General features: G+C 61.1%; 4 protein-coding genes across 4 annotated transcripts in view; all 4 read left to right on the top strand.

Moving 5' to 3' along the window:
* Positions 1 to 845: 845 nt before the first annotated feature.
* LINJ_29_1120 (conserved hypothetical protein) lies at positions 846 to 1,439 on the top strand (the record flags this gene model as incomplete). Its single annotated transcript, XM_001466594.1, has 1 exon — positions 846 to 1,439. One exon carries the CDS (start codon positions 846 to 848, stop codon positions 1,437 to 1,439), a length of 594 nt encoding a protein of 197 aa, XP_001466631.1.
* A 1,803-nt stretch (positions 1,440 to 3,242) lies between these two features.
* On the top strand, positions 3,243 to 8,939 carry LINJ_29_1130 (conserved hypothetical protein; the record flags this gene model as incomplete). Its single annotated transcript, XM_001466595.1, has 1 exon — positions 3,243 to 8,939. The coding sequence occupies one exon, from the start codon at positions 3,243 to 3,245 to the stop codon at positions 8,937 to 8,939; it is 5,697 nt and encodes a 1,898-aa protein (XP_001466632.1).
* A 2,101-nt stretch (positions 8,940 to 11,040) lies between these two features.
* Positions 11,041 to 13,944, top strand: LINJ_29_1140 (putative KU70 protein; the record flags this gene model as incomplete). The annotated part of the gene is made up of 1 exon (XM_001466596.1): positions 11,041 to 13,944. One exon carries the CDS (start codon positions 11,041 to 11,043, stop codon positions 13,942 to 13,944), a length of 2,904 nt encoding a protein of 967 aa, XP_001466633.1.
* A 1,797-nt stretch (positions 13,945 to 15,741) lies between these two features.
* LINJ_29_1150 (conserved hypothetical protein) overlaps positions 15,742 to 17,356 on the top strand; it is a gene marked incomplete at both ends in the record, with an annotated part of 3,228 nt that continues 1,613 nt past the window's right edge. Inside the window, one exon of the mRNA XM_001466597.1 lies at positions 15,742 to 17,356. This exon is cut by the window's right edge and continues 1,613 nt beyond it. Coding sequence (XP_001466634.1) covers positions 15,742 to 17,356 — 1,615 coding nt within the window.

Consider the following 17,356-nt stretch of genomic DNA (forward strand, 5'->3'; position numbering starts at 1 on the left):
CCTCGTGTCTTCTCGTTGTTCGCAGCAATCGGTGGGGCCTCAGTAAAACCACGCTGCCCTCATTCACGTGGATCGGCACACATGGACGCACGTACACACAGCACTCGACCGGTGAGTTGTCACGTCCGAGAGAGATGCCCGCTGATGGTGACGCTGACAACACGAGGTCTCGGTACGGTCTGCAAAGCAAGGAGGGAGGGAGGGAGGGGAGGGGAGGGCGCACGAGACCATGTGCTGTCGTCAGGCTGAACTTCTTTGGTGGCATGTCTCGGAGATGCTCAAATCTACTTATTTTCTTTTGCTTTCGCGCATGTTCGGCGTATCTACGCGATGCGCACTTGCGCTTCACCCCTCCACCATCTCTGCGCTCAAGGCCCTCTTCGTGAGAGCATGCATGCGACCTTGCACGCCCTCGTACTTTTCTGTACCCACGTTGCCTCCTCTCTGCGCAGCGGACAGGCAACGCTTCATCCTTCTCTCCCATTGCATTTTTCTCATCCTTCACATTTCCCCTCTGCAGGTTTCTCTCGCTCTACGGGAGTGCTTTCTCTGGCTTTACCTGTGATGCAACACACCCACACACACAATCAATTTGCCTCTCGATTCACTCGCCACTCTCTCTACAAAACCTTTGCTCTTCTCGGTGCGCCGTCGTCCAGCAGCTTCTCAGCCACTTCTCCTGCGTATAGGGTGCGGACGGCTTCTTCTTGCAATCGTCTCCGTGACGGTCACAAGCACTTCAGGAAGTACACACACACATATATATATATAATTGGGCTCTGTCCCACATTAGCTTGGGAGCTTCTGCAGACTTACCGTGGAACGCGCGCACACACTGCGTTAGGATGACGGCTACGGAGTACCACAAGCTGATCGCCGAGCGCCTCCTTTCCCCGGAAGAGGAGGAGAACCTCGTGCAGCGCCTGTACTACCGGCAGATGAAGCTGACGGAGCAGCGCGAGGAGGAGCGCCGCGCCACCCTGGAGCGGACACGCGCACAGATGCAGAAGCACATTTCGAAGGATGAGGAGGGCCGCCTGGTAAGCCGCATGTACGATCAACAGGTGGCGCGCTTTGCCAACTCCAGAGCTGAGCGAGATCGCAAGTTGGCGGAGGAGATGCACAAGAATGATAAGAAGATGGACTCCAGCGAGATCGATGACCAGGTGCGCCGCATCTACGAGGAGGAGCGCAAGAGGAGCCAGGCGCGGCGCGAGGAGCTTTACGCGCGCTACATGCCCACCGCAGAGGCAAAGAGGATTGGCAAGAAGGAGCTGAAGGGGTGCGTGGAGCGCCTTTCGCACGTGGACTGGGAGAAGCGCGACGAGGAGCTTTTCGAGAAGTACGTCTATCCGTACGACCCAAAGACGACAAAGATCTCCCGCGACGACGAGCAGGCGATGGCGAACCGCCTCTCAACGACGAAGGGGGCGGGCTAAGCTGCCCTACTACTGCCACTACCCCCTTTGATGACTGTTGTGAGGCACATATGCTTACACAAATATTTGGCGGAGGTGCGCGCGAGCACGAACCCCACACGGCACGCAACGCCTTTTTTTAGTATCTCGGGTTTTAGAAATTCCCGCTTGCACCTGCAGGTGCACGAAAGTGTGGTGGACGAAGCGCGCCGACGTCGAGAGCTTGGGGAGGGGAGGGGAAGGCGAGACCTGCGGTTGCCGAAGAAGCTCTGCGCTGTTGTATATGTATGTACATATATATATATATATTGAACCTTGTCTTTGACTTGATACACTGCCTTCTTATTCACCCCCTCCTGTGTGCGCTTTCCTGCCCCCCCTTCTCCGCTGTGCTTGCCGTCGTCTTGTCGCGTGCTCAAGGGCGGCCGTCTCCTTTCCCTTCTTTTGTCCTTTGCCTCATCTCTCTGTGAGTGTCCGCTCCTTGCTGGTTCTTGGAATGGGTGTGTCTCTGTGTGTGTGTGTGTCTGTTGTGGAGGTGTGGTGGCTGTTGTTGTCATTTTCTGCCCGATATCCCTGGTACCCCCTCCCCTTTTCCCAACGGAAGGCAGCAACAACAGAACTGCGATGTAAAGCGTGTACAACTGTTGCAGCATGTCTCTCTTCCTCTTTCTTTCTTTTTTCCTTCCCTGCTCAGGTGAAGTGAATCGGCTCACTTTCTCCGTGGGTGCGGGCGCATCTCCAAGTTTCAGTGCGCCAGGTAGTGCAGGGAGGGCTGAAGAGATGTGTGATGCTTCGCTCATTACGGCCCCCACCACGGTCTCGTGAGAGTCGTCACGTACCTGACCAATAGCAGGCGACACCGCGCATGAGAAAACGCAAACAAAGGAATGAATGGTACACGCTGGTGCACCACAGATAAGTCTGAGATGTGGCTTGCTCTTCCCCCACACACATTGCGCCTGCCACGCCATGCTCTCTACCGACCAGCGCTCACCACCCTTCTGCAGTCAACCGCCAGCGCGGGTGCGGGCTGTCTTATGCGCTACATCGCCCTGCGCATTGAAAGTCTTCAGGAAAGAGTGACGGCGTGGAAAACGCTCGCACGCACACGCACGCTCCCAGACTCCATGGATCTCTCTGGGAGCCGCCTCTGCAAAAGAGTTGCTGGTTCAATGCCGCTTGCTGAGTCTGCCGAGAAGGCATCGATGGTGTGCATGAGTGACACACGGGAGAGGGCGCATTCGCTTTTTCACGCTCTCTACTCGGATCCCTCTCCTCCTTTTGTCCGCATCCTGCCCCTCACAACTTCAAGCCGGGAAGACGACGACGTGCCAACGCCTAAAAGCGTATACGTTTGTGTGTGTGTGTGTGTGTTGATCTTTGCAGTGCATCCCTAACCGTTGCCCCAACACACCTCGCTACCTTCTCACTAAGCGCCCTCGCTCGAAAGCACCGGCGCGAAGTCTTCACACTTGAACCGAATTGAGAGAGTGAACACCAATAAGCTGGCTAGTCGGGCCGTCTTCTCCCTCGCCAGCATACGCCGCCCCACACCCCCTCTGCGTGTTTTGCTGCCACCTTTCTTTTCGCGTGCTGTAGCTAGACCGTCTACAAGTCACGTCTCCCTACTCTTCTTTGGTTCATCGAGGTCTTTTGCTATTCACTGCACGCGGCACCGCGGCAGCGCGGACGACTGTATTCCCTCCCATATACGGGCACCGACAGAGGCCTCGGGGCAGAAGGTCTGCCTCCCGCTGCTTAGACGACGCTTTCTTTTTTCACCTGCTTTTGTTTTTATCTCTCCACTTGTGCCCTCTTCTACCGATGCTCACGGCAGTCAGACCTAGCGCACCAGGCATTATCCGGCACGCGCCCCAGCGCGCCGGCGATGCCGCTCGTCGCCGCCAGAGCGTGTGGCACACGATCCACCGCCGCTCCAGCGCATTCGGTGGCGGAAACGCGCATTCCAGCAGCCGCGACAACGCCATCGAGGTCAATGGGATTTCTATTGACCGCCTTACGTACATTAGCACGGCCCTTGATGCCCTGCCAGGAGTGGCGCTGCGGGAGTACTTCGTCCCTATTGTGCGACTCAAGAAGCAGCTCCTTTTGCGCCAGCGTAACGTCCTTCAACGGTTCCCGTCGCGGGACACCGTCGAAGGTGCGGCAGCGTATGCGAAGATGGTGACGAACGCACTGACGTCGCTGACCCGGGCACTCAACACGGCTGGGGGAGATCTGATGCTGGACGGAGGCGCGGCTAATCTGTCTTTAGAGCCGAAGGACGTCATTGCCTGCTTGAAGGACAAAGTTGCCCCCGTCAGCATCGAGGCTGGAGGGGTGCTGGTCTACCCCCGTGAGCCGCCCGAGGCGTCATTTGTGTACATTATCGTGGCAGGAACTGTGTCCGCGACCTTTTTCCAGCCACAGACGCAAGCGCAGTGTCCGGCGCCTCAGCATCAACGCCGTGGTGGCGGCTTTGGAGTGCGCGGGGAGCGACGGATGTACTTCACCTCGGCCAAGGATGTGGTACACCTGTGCGGCGGTGGCCTTGCGCCAGAAGTGACGTTGGCCATAGATGACTACGCAGCCACCGATTCGATCGGATACAACAACTCCGCCGTCGCCGGCGGCGGCGGAACGAATATGGATGGTGCGTCCATGTCTAACGTGACAACTGCGATCCAGCGCTCGCTGAGACGAGCCAGCCGCACCGCCGGACAGCCAACGCTGCGGCCCATCCGCACAGAGCAAGTGTGTGGCCCGGCAGTGCTGGGAGCCGGCGAGGCTCTTGGACTGGCGCCATTCAAGTACGTGTGCTACACCGTCTCGACCACCTCTGTCGTTGCGCCAGCGTCAGGGAGCGCGTCGGCTACGTCGAAGGGTGCAAAAGGCGACGGGGGAGCAACGTACGTGGAGTTCGTCGACGCCTTCCGAATCCGCACAAGCGACGTGCATGCCGCTGTGATCGAAATCGCTGCCCAGCAGCGGGCGGAGCGGCTGCAGCGTTCTCCGAACCTGTACGTGCCGTGGTGCGCCGCCGCACCGGGCGAAGTTGTGCCGCGTGGGGCCGCCCGCACCGTCGCCGATTTCATCGTGGCCGCTCGGCACCGCGCCCTCTACAGCGACTATGCCGCCACAGAGCTGCTAGTGAGGCAGAGCTGGCTGCTGCAGGACACTGCGGCGCATACGATCCGCGCATTGATGTCGCACATGGTGCCACGCACATACATGCCTGGCGAGGTGATGGCCTGCCCGCACATGCCTGGGTCCGCTCGGCAGCTGTGCTTCCTGCGGCGCGGCCGTCTGAACGTTTTCGTGCTCCCGAAGAGCGGCATCACTCCGGCACTGCTGATGACAGGGGAGTCACCGGATGGTTTGGTGGCTTCGCGCTTCCCATGCGACGGGTGCGGCTGCTGGCGCCTAAGAGAGACACCCACAGCCCAGCCAGCGGAGGTGGTGGAATCGGGCGCCTCCTTTGGGGAGCTGTCGGTGCTTTTCAACGAGCCGCGCCATTGCATACTGCGGGCAGACACGGTGTGTGATGTGTGGTGCCTACCGCGCCAAAGTTTCGTCGCGTTGATGCAGCGTGATGCCACCCTGCGTGATGGACTGCTACGGAAGGCGGCGGTTCTCCGCGTGGAGTGGATGAGCGAGCAGCGCTTCACGCGCGCGCTGGCACAGCAGCTGCGGGCCGGCTCCGAGCTGCTGAAGCCGCTCCCTGATATTGCCATTCGCCTCATCCAAGAGCGGCTCGAGCCGGTCATCTACACACCGGGCTCGCTTGTGGCGAGCACATCGACGAGGTGCACCGAGATGACCTTCATCAGGCGCGGCACCGTGTCGACAATTTGTGAAGGTGTCGCCACATACGGCCCAGGGGACGTGCTGGGCGAGGGATGTCTGATCCCGCATCGATGGCCACTGGGGCTTGCTGCGCGCACGATGGTGGAGGGTTGGCGAATCAAGGTGAATTGTCTCATCGACGCACTCCGGCGGATGGACCTACTATACCGGTACTCGGGTCTGGTCACGAGCCAAACGCCGCAGCTGATGAAGCAAATCTTCGGTACCCCACAACCAGAGATCGAGGTGGACACTGTTGGCCGGCAGCGCATGCCGACGGTGGGGGCACCTCCCGGAGGCAGTACCAGCTACCTCATGTACGGCCGTGCGGTGAGCGAGGTGCAGCTGAAGGCGCTGTGCTTCCTCTATCGCGGCTATGTACGGTGGGAGGACATCAGCTACTCAACTACGGATCGTGGGGCCGACAGGTCAGACGCGACACTTCCGCAGACGGCTCTCGACGCTGTTGCTCGTGACGTGGCCATCAGCCGCCTTAGCGGGAGAAAGGGTCAGCAGGTGTCTGTTGCGCTGAGCCAGCTCCAACAGCGTCGAGGCGCTGGTGTACCCGGCGGCAAGCATCAGAAGACCGTAAGCGACATCTCTGCTGTCGCCTCGGGCTCTGCGACTACCACCGTCCCTCTGCCCACCCTAAATGACACTCCTGCCGCTGCAGGGTCCGGACGCAACACCGCTCGAGCCAATAATGGACGGCGCCAACCCACGCGCCCGCCGCGGGTCGATAGCTGCGGTGTCCCCAGACAGCGGTTAGCAAATGCCGGCGCCTTCCTAGTGAAGCAGACTTTCCTCGGTAAGGAAGTGCCATCGAAGGCCGCGACACCTGCTCACGGCCGCCACAGCCACCTACCGCTGCCGCCTCGCCTGCATCGCATGGTGCGCCTGCTTGAGGAGCGCGACCGCACCTGGACGGCTGAGCAGTGCCACGAGGCGGCTCTCGCGCAGGAGATCAATCAGCGCGACGCCGCCGTCTGGAATCGGGCCGCGCTGCGGTCTAAGGCGACGGCGAGCACGTCACCGCCCGAGGGCAAGCCGTCCCGCTTTGAGACAGAAGCAGCAACGGTGACAGCTATGCCCGTCCCACGCACCGCTGCAAGCGCTCTCTCTGACACCAGTCCCGCCCCTGTGCACATCTTCCTTCAGGGGGAGAGGCCGAGGTACGAGTTGGCTCTTAGCGAGGCCATCGCCGTCGGCTACGTCATGCAGCTGCCTGACATCGCCCACATCCAGCACTCAGTCTCGATGGTGGACCCGGACGTCGCGCTCGGGCCGCCGGCGCAGCGGGGACGCCGGCACCTCATGTCCGTCACCCCCAACGACCGCTACACGAAGCACAACTTTCTTTTCGCGGCTGCAGATCTCAAAGACGGCAACTCTGCTGAGACGCAGCAGAAGGCCGCGGAGGTCCAGGCGGAGGCGAAGCTGCGTAGCAAGACACGGAAACTGTTCACCATGATGCGAACTGCTGTGGCGTCCCGCATGGACAGCGAGGCAGCGGCTGCGTCAGCGGAATTCTTTCACCCATCAGCAGTTTCGGGCGATTACAGCCCCACTGCCGGCAGCACTGTGGCTCCACCGCCTGACACACTGGTGCTGTTGAATGAGTCGCAGATGCAGTCGCTGGACAGCGACGCTGAAGGGCTGGCGAACTCTCCTGCAGCCGCCTTCACCCCGTCGCCGGATCGCCCTAGGCAGCAGCAGGCGCTCCGGTCGAGTCCCGGAATTGCCGTCCGTGCCGACTCGATGGCGACGCAGTCGTCCTTGTGCGGCTCTCCGAGCAAAAGCAGCGGCCAGAAAAAAGAGGAGGCGTTCCAGCGGTTGGTGCAGCGGGACCCGGCGCAGGCGATCGAACTGCTATGCAAACACTACGACATCCCTTGGAGCTTCGCGTGGGCTAACCCGCAGCTCGACATGGCGCCACCAGCGCAGCAAGTCAGGGACGGGCGCAGCGTCACCGGCTCCGGCTATATGACGTCGCCGGTGGCCACATCGGTGGAGTCACAGCGGCGCGCGCAGCAGCTGCAGAGACCCAGCCTTCTTGAGAGACTAGAGACGGTGGCCATGGCTAGCATGCCGAGTGCTAATGCCACGGGCGGGCTGTCGTCGTCTCTGCTGGCGCTGTCGCTGAAGTTGAGTGGAAGTGCGACGGACGCTGAGGCGCCGCAAAGAAGCGAGGCTGGCACCGAGGACGGCGGCGTTCTTCTCACGGACAACAGGGTGCCGTCCTACCCGCAGCTGGTGCGGGCCACGGCGCGGGATCGCTGGCACAGCGCCAATTGCCTCACTGCCGGGAGTGCGCCACCGCTCACGTCGGAAGCGCCGGCGCCGCTGCTGCTGCAGAAAGTGGCCGATGCGAATGTGGCGACCCCGAGTGCCACTGCGAAGGCGGCTGCGCCCGGTGCGGGTCTTGTGGAGCACTTCTACCGAGGCAGCCAGCGATGCAGAGCTCCTGCCCTCTTCGTGGAGGGCTACGGGCCGCTGCAGCCAGTGCCGGAGTACTTGGTAGAGTACCCGCCCACTATCCACGCCAGCGCCGTTGGCGGCGGTGAGCCGTACGTGGGCAACGGCAGTATAGGCCGCGCTGGCGGGAATGGGGCACGTTTTTCGCGCCCGCCAACATCGATGGCAGCCGCTGCGGTTCTGCGCCGCAGCGCCTCACGTCAAGGTGGCGTGAGCGGCTCTTTCTGCGGCGGAGATGGCAGTCACCAGCGCTACCCCTTCCGCTGCGGCAGCTCCTCGCCGTTCGGCAATGCAGGGAAGATGGGCCCACGGAAGGAGGAGTTCATCATGCCGGACGCCGAGGCCACCGAGATGCTCATCCGCCGCATCCAACGCGACGTGGACGGGCTGAACGAGGTGGCGAAGGAGCAGCGGCGTGAGCGCGATCGGGCACACACGCGCGACGGCCGCGCAGGCAGGTATCTGACGGCGCTGGAGGCGACCCTTGGCAAGCCCAACAAAGAGGAGCTGGAGCTGCTGGAGGCGTGGCGGATGCAGTATCGACACATAGGCAGCGAATCGCTGCGTCGCGCCTCGCTCCCCGTCGCGCTGCGCGCTGAGGCCGGTCAGGACTACATGAAGCAAGAGCTGGAGTACCTGGCCGATGCCCCTGCCCCAATGGATGATCCGGTGTGGCGCTACGCGTCTGGCGTGCAGGAATGGCAGGACCAGCAAGCCGGCTCCGAAGAGGGAACCTCTCTCTTCTGTGGCGCACTGGCGACAGGGGGGTCTGGGGCCGATGAGTTGGGTGGCGGCGCCGCCTCTGCACTGGACGGGGCACGGCGCGTGGTGGCCACCATCGGCTCGATAAGCGTGGGCTTTACCCCCGCTCCCCTGCAGAGCCCATCTGCGCACCTGAGTCCCGGCGACTACGAGGCGTGGGTGCGCCAGCGCGAGGACTTCTTCGCCGCGTACAAGCGCCTCCTGGATGGACACGGTGAGGACGGCAAACGGGGAGGGTGGACTGCCGAGCCAGCAGCACCGCTGGCGGCTCCGAAGCCGCGCTTCACCCCAGCACCGCCGTCGCAGAGGCTGTGGTCGACGCCCGCTACCCCCGCCCCTTCCCGGACACCGCCGTCCGAAGCGCCCGCCGAGCAACCGGCAGATTTTCGAATGATCATGGACCCCCGCTCAGAGGACAGCGACGCCGACGCGGGGTAGAGCGATGCCACGACCTGCGCGCCGCTGGCTGATCGACCAGAGATGTCGCCGGTGCCGCCATTTCCAGCCGCTCAGCCTCCGCCCACTCCCTTCACTGCGGCAGGGACGGGTATTGGATCGGCGTTTGGGTTATTGGTGACGTCTCCTGTCGTTGCACTTTCAAGTGGTGTTCAGCAAGGCAGATGCGGCGCTCACATGCTTCACGGACGGCAACTGATACCTGCAAAGTGCTAGCGCAAATAGGGAGGGGAGGGATGAGGGGGGGGGTGGCGCCACAGCACCGTGGCTCGGCATTTGAGATCTGCGTCGCCTCTCCCGCCCTTCTGGGAGGGGCAGAGCCCGCGTGCGTTGCCGGTGGTGGGGGAAGGGGACCGGCTCTTGTATATCCTCTCGCCCTCTCACACTGCCGCTTTTGTGTCTCCCTCTGTATCTGTGTGGGTGCATGCGTGTGCTGCCACAGCGATGCCGTGTCGACTACAGCTTGCGTTTCACGTTAGGCCTTCACAGACACACGTTGGGGTGGTGGTGGGCATTCCTACCCCCTCGTTTTGTGTGCGTGCGCCCTCGCTTAGATATCTACAGCCTTTAGAAACTGTTCGGCTGTCTTATTTTTCTACTTGACTCTTCCACTTGTACGACTACCGTTACCAGCCGACGTGTCCAGTACCGCAATTGCAGGCTCATTCTAGCACAGCCCCTCCCTCCTTCCTCCCTTCCATTCGGGCACGGGTTGCTTGCGCATGTATAGTTGTTTCCTTTCGGTCCGATGCTGCGAAGAGACTTATGTGCTTGTTTCGTGTTCTATTCTTTGCGGGCTCCGTCATCTCGCTCGCCATCTGATTAGTATCATTACTTTCTGTGCGTGTGTTCGTGTGCGCTTCGCCAGAGCGCGGTTAGTGCTCTAACGCCATTGCGGGAGCCCCACCGCCATCACCGCCATCTCCCCCCCCGCTCCCCAGGCCATTGCCGGTGTGTGCGTGCTTCAGTGGAGGTTGGCAGTAGAGGAGGAGGGGGGGCGAGGAGTTCCGACAACGAGGTTAGAGCGCACAAGATCTTTTTGCTCGAATGGCGGCGAGCAACTTTTATGCTGTCAAGTGTGGAAATCAAGGCAGTCGCGCAAATCGGAGGCAACAGCACGTGGGCAAATGGTGCGCGCCGATGAGCACCTCCTGTGCAGCCTTCTGCGCCTTTCTTCGAATTCTATGTGACACGCTCGTTTCGCCCTCGCCACTCTCTCCCCCTCCCTCCTTGTGTGTATGCGAGCATACCTGGCACACACACAGACACAAACACATGCGCAGTGAACATTCTCAACTGTTTTCGGTTCACGCATCGGTGGCAGCGCAGAGGCAAGGCTCTGTGAGCGGCAGTCGACGACAAAGAATCACAACAGTAAGAAGCAAAATGCCGGCACCGAGGAGGCGCTCGATCGCAGAGGGGAGGGGGAGGAGGAGGCACAGAAAGGCCGATTCTGTACAGCAAAGAGTACCAGCCCTCATCGCCGCGCGCTCTGTGACGTCTCTCTGTTCTTGATGACACATGCGATGACCGCTCTGGGCGGTCGTCCCCCCCCCCATCTTACAGGAATGACTCGAAGTTGTAGGGGGGTCTCATCGGAGCATTCGTGGACACTTTTTTGTCCGAAGGTTTGCGCTTCGGTGTGTACGCCTTCTGCAAGCGTCTAGCGTCGAAACGGCGCGTGCAGCTCCTCGAATCTGTCTCCCGTTCTGCCGATTTCGTACGCTGCTGCTCTTCTCCTTCCTCCCTCCTGCATTCCCTTGCTTTATTGGGGACTCCTCCCTGCTTAGCGATCCTTTCCTGGCGAGAGCAAAACTTTCATCCTTGCTCGCGCGGCTGCATGCAAACATAGGCGACAACACGGTAGCCCCAAAGGATCAGGGACGGCACTCTCATAGCTAGTCCACGACACCACACGAGCCAGCTGTGGCACGGAGCAGCTACTGGCTTCTTTTCTCTCGCTGCGCCTTATCGTTGCCGACGCATAGCGGTCACCGCATAGATTTCAATACAACCACACACACACACACCATACGCAGCGTCTCTCATCTCTCCATCCTTTACAGCGCGCCATCAGCTCACCATGGATGAATTTGCAGAGTGGGGCGAGGGCACGACTGGTGTCGTTGCAGCAGACAGCACCTACACCGAGGGGCTCGACCTCGATGAGTTTCGTGAGCAGCTGTGGCAGCGCAATCAGCGCGATGCCGTTGTGTGCCTTGTTGACTGCAACGAGGGCATGTTCGGAGTGCTGCCAGCTGGCGAGTCGGCGAAGACGACTCAGACTGGTAAGAACGGGGAGGGTGCACCGGTGCACACTCGTGGTGTCACGAAACTCGCACTGCTCACCATTGGTCAGGGGGCAGCTATGAGTAGTGGTGCTGCGGGGGGCTCGAAGGCCGCCGTCGGGTCCTCCCCTTCTTTCTTCTCCATGACGATGCAGTGCATCCTCGCGCTGCTAAAAGAGAAGATGATGTGCGGCAGCAAGGACGTCGTGGCGATTGTGTTGTACAACACACGAACGTCAGCCCCCTCGACGGGCTTCCGCGGGGTCTACGTGATGCAGGAGGCCACTCGCATCGGCACGGAATGCATGCAGAAAGTGGAGCAGCTGGAGGCAGCTGGCGCTCCCGGATCCGTCGCGTACGAGGAGTTTGAGGCGCGCATCGGTCACTGGCCCACTGCATCGACATCCCCCGCTCTCGCCGCGGCGTCTTCGGCTAGCGGTCGCGCAGAGCCGAAGGCTGCTCTTCCGGCAGCTTTGGCCGCCTTTCCCGCATTCAAGTTCAGCGAAGCACTCTGGGAGGCTCAGCGCATCTTGCTGAGCCTCCGCAGCGTGCAGGCTATTCGCCATCGGCGGCTCTTCGTCTTCACAAACCGCGACGACCCGAGCGGCGGTGACGCACATGAGTGGAACCTGTGCCGCAGCCGCGCATGCGACCTAGGCAAGGAAGGCGTCGTACTTGAAGTTTTCGGCTTCGGCAACGCCGGCAGTGGTGGCGGTCCACACACAAGCGGCATCTCCAAAGTCGCAGGCACGGTGGCGAACACCAGTCGAGGCGAGCTGCCGATCTCCCTCACCGCGCCAGTAGGCGCAGACGGTACCGGCAGCTGCAGTAGCGGCAGCTCTGCAAGTCCGCTCTTTGCCGTTTTGAACGAGCGTGGTCAGTCGCTTGACCCTGCCGCTGCCACTACGGACACCACTATCGGCCAGAGCGGATCAGGTCAGTCAGACTCGCCGTCTCCGGCCGCAACGGGCTTTGTGCAAGACTTCTTCTGGGGTCCATTGCTGCGAGAGATGCAGATGGCAGCTGCGCGATTTCGTGCCAGTGGCGACGGCGACGATTTGGTGGCGCTGGCTGAGGCCCGCGGTGAGGCCTTCGTGAGCGGCGGTGAGGGTGCGATCTACATGAATAGTGGCGCTGGAGCGCTGCAGCAGCTGCTCGTCTCTGTCGTGCGTCGCGCACATCCGCAGCGGCCCTTTCGGCACTGCCTGCTCCGCATCGGTGGTCTCTCTGGAACGAGCACTGCGCTGTCTGCGACGACAGCGGCAGCGACAGCGAGAGATGAAGAGGAGGCGTTGCGAGTTGCTGCCGTGCCGCGGATGGCTGTGAGTCTGTACGTTCCTCTCATGCGCGCTCGCCTTCCGCAGCGAGAGTGGCTGGATGGGCGCACGAACCGCATGCTGCGCCGCGTCGTTCACCTCAATGCACGTACCACCGCAGCTGGTCGGGACAGCGACGACGCCGGTGCGGGGAACAAAGAAGGGGACAGCGGCAGCCCCACAAAACAGCTGCAGCGCCTCCGCAACGAGAAGAATTGCACGAGCGAGTCGATGGTGAGGCAGGAAGACGTGGATCCCGACGATCTTTGCTACTGCGCACCCGTTGGAAAGGAGCGCGTCTACTTTACCAGCGAGGAGCGCAAGCGAATGGTGGAGGTGGCGGCAACCGGGACGGAGCCTGGCTTCACGGTGTTGCTATTCAAGGATCTTGTTGACGCTGTGAAGCGGGAGCATGTGGTGCGACGAAGCTCTTTCCTTCATTCGTGCGTGCAGCGCGGCGGTGCTCACTCGCATCGCCTGTTTGTCCTTTTCGTGCGTCGGCTGCGTGCAAAGCAGAAGGTTGCGATTGCACAATATTGCAGCTCAACCACCACAGCGCCGCGTCTTGTGGCTCTGGTGCCATCGCCAGACCTCACAGCGCATCCGGAGAAGCGCGATCAGGTGCCGGTGGATGGGATGGGGCTCTACGTGGTGCCTCTTCCCTACGCCGAGGAGCTGCGCGCCGTGCCGGAGCTGCGCACGTGCACGCGCGTCAGCAAACACGCCACCCCTGTACTGGCGGACAGCTCCGTTGATCCAACGCACCTCGAACTTGCAAAGCAGGTTGTGAGTGCACTGACGGTGTCCTACCAAGTAGACGCGGTGCTCAATCCCGCGCTCCAGCGGCAGTACCGCAAACTGCAAGAGCTCGCCCGACAGTTCTTCCCGCTGGCAGACAATCCCTTGCACCCAGCCGGCGGGACTGCTTTGGCGAAGGCGGGGGAGGAAGGCCCTTCTACGGATGGCGCAGAGAAGACGCCGCAGGAGCTGGACAACACCCTCCCCGACTACGAGGGCATGCAACGCTTCGCAGCGCTCTTCCAGAGCTTCAACAAAGAGGTGCTGGGAAAGGACTACAACGCTTTCCTGTACTGCCCGCAGCCGCGCGTGGCAGGCTCGGCGACGCGCCGCCCGCGCGACAGCGCAGCGGGTGCGGGAGCCATGGAGGCAGCAGGGCCGACGGCAGCCTCCGCCGAAGAGGACGCCTGCAATGTGTCCATCGAGGAGCTGATTCGCCGCGCTGCCGCTGAGAATGCGTGGGATGGCTTGATCATACCTCAACTCAAGGAGTATCTGGCGACTGCGAACGTGAGCTCCGGCGGGGCAAGACGCAAGGCGGACCTGATCGAACTTGTCAAGCAGCATTTTCCGCTGCCATCCTAAGAGCAATAAGGTGGCATCAGGGGATGGCAAGGTTTTGGTTGTCGTTAAGACTTCTGTTACGCCTCTGCAGATTCTCTGCCCTCTCCGGCGCTCTTGACGCGGCCGATTTCTCTCGCATATATATATATATATACAGCTCTGTGCACCCCTCGTCGTTTTTCTTTTCTATCGAGTCTGCTCGTTGCTACCTCGGCAGTCATTCGGTGCGCGCCTCGTCTGTGTTCTTCGTCGCCGCCGCTGCCGCGTCTCTTCGATGCTTTTGCTCAGAGAAGAGGCTTTGACCTCCAACGCTACCTCGCCCTTCACGACCACTGTGCTGCCACAGGCACGCACACATACGCATACACATCTATACATTCAAAAAACGACAGCGACGATGTTGGTCTCGTTGGCGACTGCAGCAAAAGCTTGTCAAATGGAGGCTGTGAAGAAAGAGGGTGGCAGTCTCACAATACACAGCAGCAGCGACGTGCAGTCTGCCTACCCATGCTGTGTCTCCCCGCTAACACCTAGGAGTCTGCCAACGATTGGAGGCGGCTGCGCACAGATTGTATCCGCATGCATGCCCTCTGTGCATGCAACACAGCGTGGCGGGGATGGCACTCTCGCCGCACATGCGTCTCGCCCTTCCCTCCCCACATCGCGACACGCGCGCACACCACGCGAATACCTTTTGGTGACTTCCCACCTCTTTCTCTGCGGGTGCGTCTGACACACTCACCGCACCTCTTCCCTTGCTTTCTACCCGCCTTCTTCAACTCGCTCTCTTCTGTCCCGACGCCTCGGATCCACACACACACACACACACGCTCGGGGGAGTGGGCGTTTCTTGTTTTATTCTTGGAGATCTCTTCTGTGTTTATCCCCCGCCATCCTTGCATGGGACACTTGTCTTTCTCTCCCTCGCCCGTCACGGACGTAGTTAGTTGTTTTGTGGTAAGGGGTGGGTGGGCGAGTGGGGAGTGGAGCTGGTCACACGCAGAGGCCTCAACGAGGACGATCGGCTACTCTTCTTGTGTCTTCTCCCGGCTCTTGTTTCGTTAAATTTCAGCTTTGGGATCCACTCGAGCGCGCGCGCGTGCCGCTCTCTCTATCCTCGTCTCTGTTGATGTCTTTGTGACTCGAAAAACGTTCCGCTACGTGTTTGCCGCCTCCCCTCTTCGAACCGTCTCTCAGGCAACTCACTAGGCAGAGACACGCGCCCATCAATCTCCTCGCTACCCGTAGACGAACACACACGTGCGCATGTGCACATAGAGGGCGCCTTTTTCACGTAAACGCACGTGCTCTGGCGCAACTCTGTCTTTCTCTCCCCCCAAACGTTGTTAGTTGCCCTCACACTATTGCGGCTTCTCCCTTTCTAACTACGACGATGAGCATACACAAGGGCTTCCTATACCCACATCCCGCGTCCTTGACTTGCCACGCTACTTTTCGTGCGCTTGGGGGATCGGCCTGACTTTATTGTCGGTTCGTTCGGTTCTTGGTTGGTTGGCACTTGAGCAACGTCGCTTGCTTGTTTGTAGGTGTTTGCAGGTGTACGTGTCTGTGGCTGAGGTGTGGCCCTCTCCCCATTTTGTTCTTTTAGGTGTTTCGATTTCTTCCCCCGACTTTTACATTTTCTGCCATCCTCCTTCTTCCCCTCCCCCGTCTCCTTTCATTCTGATCCGCTTCATCGGGGCCCTCAGTTGCTGGTTCGATACGTGTCTCGCCTTTGCGCGTGCGCGTGTGTGTGTCTTCCGTCTTGTCTTTTGCCTCCTTCTCTCCGTTTTTTTTTTCTCTTTCTGCTAGCCGCAAATGCATGAGCCTCGAGCGCCCAACGCACACACCCGCGCCGCATCGCCGCCCCCGGCGAGTCCTCAACCCCTTCCTCTTCTGCCAGCCGTCTTTACCGCCCAGCAGGCGGAGGAGAGTGTCGAGCTCATTCAGCGGGAGCTCTCGCGACTTTTGCGGGCGTGTGAGTACAGGGAGCAGCACCCTTACAACGTCTTCAAGGGGAGAGGGGATAGCAGCCGCGGTGCAGCAACGCCCCGCAGTACCGGCAGCAGCAACGGCACCTCTTCGCGGTCCGCGTCGGCGTTGGCATCGCATAGACGTGACCCAACGGCGTCCTTGCTGTCGGACGCAGACCCATCGCTCCAGCTGGCCCAGCTCACCACTGCTTTCTCCTCTTTCCCACTCGGTCCTCATGGCAGTGATGCCGCCGAAGCAGCGTTCTTCTCCGTTGCCGGGACTAGTGCAGCGGCGAACGCCGCACCCGCGGTGGCGAATCTCAGCGGTGCTTCTTTCTCCGCCTTCGAAAGGCGCCGTATCGCACATCTCCTGGGTCGTGTGGCGCTAGAGATCGCCGCTGTCTGGACGTACGTCCGTCGAAACGAGCCGCTTTGCGGGACCTCACCAGGGGACCCCACCGCGCCAGTCTCGTCTGTCCGAACAACACACGGGACAGCGCGGCCGTCGAGTGACCGCAGCACGGCCGCCCCGGCAGCGTCGCCGCTAGCTCCGGCGTCTTTGAACGCTGACGGCGGCGATGGGTGTGCCGCAATGACAGTCAAAGTCACAAGCGAGGAACCTGGAGCCCCGACACCTGCGGTGCTGCAGAACTCTGTGTTGGGTGAGGCAACCGAGGAGCGGCAAGACGCATGTGACGGCGATCCTGTACCGCAGATTACAGCCCTGAGTGCACTGATTGAGGCTGCTGCTGCTATCCAACGCGCTCTTGAGATGGCGGATGGCGGCGGTGGGGTTGATCACGCTGCCTCAGCAGAACGTGCCGGTGCAGCAGCAGCATGCAGTGTGAGCGCGAACACGCTTCTGGGGGCTGCTCAAGCAGCAGCGCTAACATTCAGCAGTTTCCCCCTTGACGGCGTCAGGGCACCCACTCAGGAAGCTGCGGGCGTCGGTGTTGGTAAGCAGTCTTGCCGCGGCTCCGCCGTCGTTGATACGTCTTCTGATGTCGCGGGGGCATCGCAAGCCCCGCCGTCAGCCCTCACCGGAGGTCGGACCTCCGCACGAGAGGCTGCTGAGCAGCACAGCGGAGAAGGCGAGTCGAAACCGCTCGCAATGCCTAACGCTACCGTTGCGCGGCAGGCTCCCAGCGGTAGCAGCCCAGTGAAGCGGGGCAGCACTGCATCATCTTCCATTCCTTCCTACCTGCGCGCCTATGTATTCGAGGAGGGTGCTGACGGCTGCGCTGACGAGATGGACAACTTCGGTGAGGGGAACGGCGTTAGTGGCAACCAAGGGGCCAGGGCGGTGCTGGCGAATGCAGACAAGAGCGTGTCTCGTTCCATCAGTGTAGGTAGTGCCAATGCTCGTTCCCTTTCGCGAGCCAGTGAACTGCCTGCCACCTCGCACGACGACGGCTATAAGACACGGCCGTCCTCAGCTCGCTCTGCCGTGGAGCACCCTG

This window comes from Leishmania infantum, chromosome 29 (assembly GCF_000002875.2).
Source record: "Leishmania infantum JPCM5 genome chromosome 29".
NCBI classification, from domain to species: Eukaryota; Euglenozoa; class Kinetoplastea; order Trypanosomatida; family Trypanosomatidae; genus Leishmania; species Leishmania infantum.